Source organism: Gadus macrocephalus, chromosome 2 (assembly GCF_031168955.1).
Source record: "Gadus macrocephalus chromosome 2, ASM3116895v1".
Lineage (NCBI taxonomy): Eukaryota > Metazoa > Chordata > Actinopteri > Gadiformes > Gadidae > Gadus > Gadus macrocephalus.
This window is the reverse complement of record NC_082383.1, coordinates 12466746-12474464: the sequence shown is the minus strand read 5'-3', so window position 1 is coordinate 12474464 and position 7719 is coordinate 12466746. Positions and strand designations below refer to the sequence as shown.

Below are 7719 nucleotides of genomic sequence, written 5' to 3'. Positions count from 1 at the left end.
TATTCGGTCTATGTTCAACCAAATTGTGTTGTAATTTTCATGAATTCCGTTTTTACCCTTCAAGCTATTTAAATCATCAGAACGAGTGTCAAATAAGTGCGAACGAATATATTTTTTAAAACATCACAACATTGCAGTTTTTAGTGCTTCAAATAAAAACAACATGACATAAATAATAAAGTGCTTATAAACTTTTCACATTGTCCTTAAAGTGTAAAAAATGCATAACTGAGGACTTGAGGTTTTTGTAACAATAAAAAGTGCTTATATGCTGTCCTTCATTTTAACAAATCATAACTGAATAAATCATTTAGTCAAAGCACTGTTTGAAGAATACATCAAACCAGGGGACAAACAATGCAGAATTAAATTAAACCTTAACCTGCAATAAAACCTGAACTAGGAAAATCAACAGCATTGATTTTCTAACAGTACTGTCCTTTTGAGCTTAACTCCTATGTCTTCCATCTGTCACAGACATCTCCATTGAAGTAGATGATTGTCAGCCTCTTTGTGTTGAGCTCAGTGAGGGCCTCTTTCGTGTCTGTGAGCAGAGTCTTGTACTTGCTGAAACTCCTCTCACAGTCAACTGAGCTGACTGGGAAGTAGAAGGGCACTGCCACTTCTGCAACTCTTGGGAATCTTGACCTGAGGCCCCTCCAGTAAGCAGCTAGCTCCATATCAGCTGGCAAGGGCTCCCTGGACACACAGTGCTGGAAGGCAATCCACTGCTCACTGAGCTCTGTTGATGGATTTGCCATTGGTTTTAGTGTGTTGTAGGCTTCAATCGGCTTTTCCATAGCTGGAGCCTGCCTTGGATCGAACACCCTTACCAGCCTGTAGACCAGCGTTCACGTAAGCCGGCTATAGCCGGACATTGGCCGATTGCACGCACGCATGGCCGGTATAATAAAATGTAAACGGCCCACATGTCAGAGAAAAAAAAAAAGAAATTCGCATTTATGTATGAATTAATCAGTAGCATATGAAAACCAGTAGCGGTTCCTGGCCGAGCTCACCAGGGAGGCAAACACGAACGTGCATTCATGAACGCGCGCAGTGCACCCGCACATGCATACACATGTCACTCAGTGCCCACGCTATTGAACGCTGATTGGCTTTCATCGCACGAAATTCGCGTCAGTTGAAATATTTCAACTCGAGCGGATTTGTCGCGGCACAAATCCTCTTGAACGCGCTCGCCTGTGCACGGCGAAAGTGTGGCGCGACCAATCAAAACTTGTCGCCGGTTTTCTCTCGCGAAAAATTCGCCCGATACGAGTCTCTACGTTCACTTTGTATGGGATCTTGTCGCCCCGTCGCGTTTGGTGTGAACGCACAAATCTTTCCCGACTGGGCAAATGCTGGCCAAACCGCCGGTACAATCCCCGTGTCCAGTGTTCCTGCGGAACGACGCTTTTCTCTCCAAAACAGGATTAAAACATCTATCAGAAACCGCCTAGCTGAGGAAAAGGTGACGAGGCTGATGCGCATATCGAGCCTTGGGCCGGGGTTGAAAGACTTCAACTTTTCGCGAGCAGCGGAGCACTTCCATGCCATGAAGTTGCGCCGAAAGTAGCCTGCAAGAATTATGTTTTTTTACCTAGGCTAATTTAATAAATGGCATTTATTCTAGCAACTTAGTTTGTATCGTTTGTCGTTTAAATGTGGACTTTCGGTGATTATTTAATTAGTGAATAACGTCCGGAAGATATTACAAATGTCCGATATTCTGGAATCGTGTCGGACATTTGTCCGCCCAAGAAAAAGTCTAGCGTGAACCCTGCTGTAGACCTCTCTGGCTGGATGTATGTCCCAGTGCTTTGAGAACTTGGTGAAGGCCAATTAGAAAGCACCATGGAGACTTTCAAGCACCACATTCCTCTCTCTAACACCCATCTTCCTCAGTAGCTCATCGGTCTTCGCACAAAAGCCACATGTTTTTGCCGTGCCATTAAATAGGTAAGAGCCTAGATCCTCCATTATGTTGTAGGCAGACACTGCTGTGGGACGGTGGGTTCCCTCCAGGATCGTCAGAGCTGTTATCAGTTTGGAGCAGCCCTCAGAGATGAAGGTTAGTTTGACAGTGAGGGCCTGCACCTTCTCCTCTGTATCCACCTGGCTGAGGATGTTTGTGACTGCCATGGATGAGGATTTTTCTGCCAGTAAAAAAACTCTGTACAGATGAACATGCTCAGCATGGTACTTCACTGCCTCAAACCAGCTGTTCCACCTGCTGCTCACTTATTCAGGAGGAGTCTTTGTCTGCGCAAACTCCCTGTTAACGAGGAAGCTCACCCATCTTCTCTTTCTGGCAGGCTTCTTGAAGAAGACAAATCTCATGCATGTAACAAGTGATGCAGCTTCAGATAAGTACTTGTAGTGCTGCCAGGTCTCACCCACCAGATTGATGACGTGGCAGAGACAGGTTACATGGACACTGTTGGGCATCACTCCTTTCAGGACCTCCCTGTATGCCTTCAGACAGTATGCAGCATTTTCTGTGACCACTGCCCAGGCATCATTCAGGTCCAGGTTGTTGCTGTAGAGGGAGGCTGGTATAGCTTGGGAAACTGTTGAAAAGCTGCATCTGTCCAGGAAAACATCCAGCAGAAAGTACTGGTTTCAACACCTGCAATTAAAGATAACATAAAGAAAACTACAATTAGTTATTTAAACCTAAATGTATATTCTACTCAACTTATTTGAACCTAAAATAATATTCTGACAAAAAAGTGTTTATTTAACCTGTTAAGCCCCGGCAGTATTTTATTTATTTTTTCGCCTATACACATACCCAAATGGAAAAGCTTATAACACAGTAACCCTAAGTCCTAGATGGATGTATGATACTTCATTTGAAAGCTGACAAGCTCTAGTTTCTGTAGATATGTTTATTTGGCATGTATCATACACACAACCTAAATGACATCAGTTCAGACATGGCTCTAAAGCAATTTTTTTGTCTTCGAAAATAATAGGTCATAATTGAACTACAATAACTAGGATGTGCTTTATGTAAGGCATATGGCAATATGCCAAATACCTTCTACATCATGCCAACTACACCTGGAAGAAATTTTGGAGTTCTAGGCCTAAACCTTTGGGAGTTAATGGAGTTTTTATGGTGTGTTGTCACTGGCGGCACAAACCTCTCCAAAATGTCTCCAAATGGCCAAATTGTGCCAAATGCATTTACTCACTTCTGTGACACTGGAAACATTACTGAAGCATTTTGGTGACTATAAAACCTTTCTCCATGATTCAAAACATAATTTTTTCACACATTCATTTGATATGGCCATATTGAGATATTGTCATGTGATGAGACACTATCGGATAGTAACCATCATAGAAAAATGACAGAATATACTGGACTCAATTGACCTACAAACACAATGCAATGCACAAATGTCACCAAATATAATGAAGAAATATATAAATGCAATTCAATGGGGTGTTATTTACATAGAAAACAAATAAACACTGATATATGACAGGGCTGTACGCTTAGCTTTTTCACTAGGAGCACAGGTGCTCCTAAATGAAAAAATTTAGGAGCACAGAAAAGATTTAGGAGCACTATGAAATTTTTTAAATAACACAATTTTATTATTAACAGTCAAATCAGTAACACACATTAAACATATACCACAGTGCCATCATAAGGCCTACTGCAATTAAACGCAGAGAATATCTCTGTCCCACAATTTTTTGTAGTCAGGTCGCCTGGCACGCTTGGCTGAGTTCATCCAGCGGTCCACAGCAGGACTTGGATCATAGTCCTCAAGACTTGGCCCCTCCAGGGTGATCCTCATGAGGTCTTCGGTGGTGGAGACTGCAAGGCTGCTTCTTTTGGAGCTCTTTATACGGTTTTGTGCAGAGAAGCCCCTCTCGCACTGAGCAGCTGAAATGGGCAGTGCTAACATCAGCTGCACCAACTCCAGTATGTTCTATTGGGATCAAGAAAGGCCTTACTTATCTCATCTATAACCACCAATAATAGGAGGAGGGCAATGCAGGATACAAACACTCAGCAGTGTTTGCTTACCTTGTAATCCTCCCTGTATGGCTCCTTGGTGAGCATTGTCTCCCACAGGCCACTGTAGGACTTGTCCTTGAAGCTTTGACTGACCAAAATCTTCAGTCCCTGCCACTCGTCCTGAACAGCCGCCAGGTCACACCCTGATCTGTAGAGATTTAACAGAGGGAGTTAGCAAATACCCAGACATCATTGTTCGCATCACAGGGCACAGCAGTGCCAAATACATTCTTACCTCTCAAGAGGCTCTCTGAAATGCCTCACCAGGTCTGCCACATCACCATCACCAAAGGTCAGAAGGCTGCCCAGGTCATCTGGCCATGTGTCATGGTTGAAGACTTTGAAGGCCTGAACCTGGGTCTTGACTTCAGCCTCATCATTCAGGAGCCCACCAAACCTGGCTTTTAGCTCAGTCACACCAATGTTGATGGCCGCCTCCATGTGCTTCTTCAGCTGGGGATGGGTGAGGTCTGTGAGACCTGTCAGATTCCCCTTCAGTGGTATTCCCTTTCAGAGAGAGACACACAATTTCAATTTAATTTAAATAGCTTTATTGTCATGACAAGACAGTGCTTATATTGCCAAAGCATATAACAATAAAATGATATTAATAAAAATAAACAGATGAATAAGCGACAGTCAATGGCAGAACATAAATGATAACAATAAAATATAAACAACTTAACAATTGTGACACACAATCACACACAAAATTGTTTTAAAGACTGCATTTCTCCAAATCTTTAAACTGAATAGACCTACACTAATTTTCATACAGTGACTGATTCTCACATTTCTCCTCGAAACATTTGTTTCCCTTAGATCCTAACAAACTCATCCTAACCTGGAATCTGCACTCATCATCTCCATGCTGAGCAAGCGTGGTCTGGATCTTCTCCAGCATGCCTCCTGACTTTGCCCTAGACTTAAGTCCGTCTAGTCTTGTCACAGTCTTCCTCAGCTCTGACATGGCTTGGGGGAGGATCAGGTCATTTCTCTGCAGGGTGAGGCTAAGTGTAGACAGCTCCTCGAACATGTCAGCGAGAAAATGGCAGAATACACAAAAAAGTGCATTCTCCATTCCTCTCTTTACCTGTGTAGTAGTGAGTAGATCAACACAAAATAAGTGTTGTATTCCTAGCCACCTCCTCACCTGCCAACTATTCAAGTCTGAAATGTCATTTGACTTAAATCTATTTTTTTTACTTAATGTATTGCGTAAAACTGACCTTCTTTGCCCGTCCTTGAACCTCCACTGTACCTGCAACAGCCAGGTGCTCCATGTGCTGCAGGACAATGGAGTACTGGCCATGGTCTGTGGCGAGGTCCTTTTCTGCTCCATGTCGCAGGAACACTTTGAGAGCCCTGTGGACATGGGGGATCCAGCGTGTCCCTTTGACGGTAGATGGTGTGCAGACATCCACGCCAAGCTCTTTCCCTATTTGATTGAGCTCTCTCTTGGACTTTCCGCTGAAGTGGTAGGTCTTCCACACGAGATGCAGAAGATCGTACACCTGGCACACCATTGGTTCTGTCTTCTGGAGGGTTAGGATTGCCAGCTCTAGTCTGTGAAAGCCAAAATATAGGGGGGGAAAAGCTGTGACAAATAATTTAGGGTGTGTGTGCACACACGCATGTGACAAATGTGCATGTATGTCTGCTGCCACATAACCAATTTTTTCAGTTACAAACCTGTGAGGCATGCAGTGGATAGGGATAATATACTCCCCTGCCTCTCTTTGCAGGAGAGCAATCACTCCTCCGCGGTGGCCCATATTCACTGCGGCACCATCTGCCCCGAAGCTGATCAGCTTCTTCATCCATGACCCTCCATCGTCCTCTGGGCAAACTGCATTGAATGCAGCCTTGGTTGCATCCAGAACACCTTGAAGGACAACACAAAAACAATAAGACTTTTGTAGCCTTAAAACAAACAAGATAGTGACTCAATTATGCATTTATGAAACTATACAAAAATAAAGGTTACTATCTAGCTGCTAGACAGTGACCACCTACCAATGGCATGGGAGTGTTCGAGGGTCTGTTGTCCAACGAGGAGAGTGACTGGCTTCCCACCCTCCACCAGGCGCACGTAGACAATCTCACACTCAGTGTTTGATATGTCAGTGTCTCCATCAATGAGAACTGCAAGGTGCTTTGCTGTTCTCAGCTTAGCAGCTAGGCTCTCTTTCAAGAGATCGGCAACTTGTCCAATCATTTCTGCACACCTGTATGAATGAGAACACTGTTGTAAAGCGCTTATAGTTTATGGTTTTATTAGATCCCCATAAGCAGTGTTGCAGAACAACCGCTGATCTCCCTGGGACTGGGGTCAAGAAATACTAATATAACATAAATAGCCTGGCATACTACATGCCATATACACATGTACTAAGCTACACATACAGTTACATAACATGACTGACATCACATCACATGCAATTACATTACTTATCATAAATGGTAGTTATACACATGCCAGAATATCATTACATTGCTTTGTTTTCGAAAAACGCTATATTTATAAATACAAGGTTACTATTATTATTATTATTGGAAAATATTACCTGACATGGTTGTCATAGGTTGGGTTGATATCAACACCGTTCTTCTTGTGCAGTGTGATAAGTGGCCCAAACTTGACAAATGGCTCTTCCTCCTTGGCGATGAAGTAGGCGATGTTCATTTTGATCTTTAGCTGCCTCCTCATCTCCACCTCGGAAAACATCACCTGCCTGTCCAGGGCTGCGGTCACCGTCAAGGCTGGTTTGTTTTGTCGCATCATGTAACTGTCTCTGCAGGTGATGTGCCGCTTGGAGTGGTTGTGTTTTGTTACACCATCTTTTTTTAAATGGGGGTTTCCAGTCACAAATGCTGAATTACCTGCCTGCTTCTGCCCTTTGCAATACTTACAGAACATGAGGTTGTTCTCAAACTCTAGCCAAGGGAAGAGTTTTATCCAATCAGATTTAAACTTGTAAACCTTGCTAGCACTGTCGGTGCTAACGCTAGCTGTTGCCATCTCCTCTGGCTCGACACTGTCAGTCCCAGATTCCACATTTTCTCTCACATTTCTCTCACCGATGTCCTCTCCCTTCTTGGTTCCACCACTTTGATTTTTTCGAAAATACGACTCGATGCTCTTCATTTTTCAAACGTTCCCGCTACGATCGAGTATCCCGACTACGACTGATAACAATGCGCATGTTCACACCGAGATCACCCCGCCCAGCTTGCGCCGCGTCTACTGCATCTACCTGCCGCCAGACTCCGCGGTAGACAGAAGCGGTACCGCTGGAGAAACTACTTCCCCTCTTGTACACACACACCGCAAAAGTTGAAAAAATATAAACTTCCATGGGCCGGTGAATCGCCGTGTCGCGCCGCCTGGTGTGGACTACCGAGCCGCTCGGGGATGGCCGGGCGACGCGTATTGACATTCAATGTAAAGTCGCCGCAACGAGCTGGGCGACGTGATCGCGTGTCATCATGAGAGTTCTGTGTTTTCCAGGTGTGAAAATGTCGATTTGTATAGGCTAGAGATGCGAGAAAATTGTACTCTACTTTGATCCACTTTGTATGAATTTATTTTAGGATCAAAAAGCTAATGAAAGGGTTGAAATCCTGCTCGCACCCGTGCGCCCTTTTTATTTTTTCTACTCGCACAATCTATTTTT

The 7719-nt window shown here is 43.9% G+C and overlaps 1 protein-coding gene across 1 annotated transcript; it reads right to left on the bottom strand.

Moving 5' to 3' along the window:
* Positions 1 to 3503: 3503 nt before the first annotated feature.
* Positions 3504 to 5592, bottom strand: LOC132474043 (zinc finger protein 862-like). Its single transcript, XM_060074453.1, has 4 exons — positions 4887 to 5592; positions 4278 to 4549; positions 4052 to 4190; positions 3504 to 3953 (listed from the first exon to the last, which is right to left on the bottom strand). Exons 1-4 carry the CDS (start codon positions 5460 to 5462, stop codon positions 3681 to 3683), a joined length of 1260 nt encoding a protein of 419 aa, XP_059930436.1. The 5' UTR covers positions 5463 to 5592; the 3' UTR covers positions 3504 to 3680.
* Positions 5593 to 7719: the final 2127 nt, after the last annotated feature.

Excerpts from the sequence above, each read along its gene's own strand:
- LOC132474043 (XM_060074453.1), bottom strand. The coding sequence starts at position 5,462 with ATGTCTGCACACCATCTACCGTCAAAGGGACACGCTGGATCCCCCATG. Across the intron at positions 4,550-4,886 it reads ATGATGAGTGCAGATTCCAG|GGAATACCACTGAAGGGGAA; the intron begins GTTAGGATGAGT and ends TCTCTCTGAAAG. Across the intron at positions 4,191-4,277 it reads TTCAGAGAGCCTCTTGAGAG|ATCAGGGTGTGACCTGGCGG; the intron begins GTAAGAATGTAT and ends AAATCTCTACAG.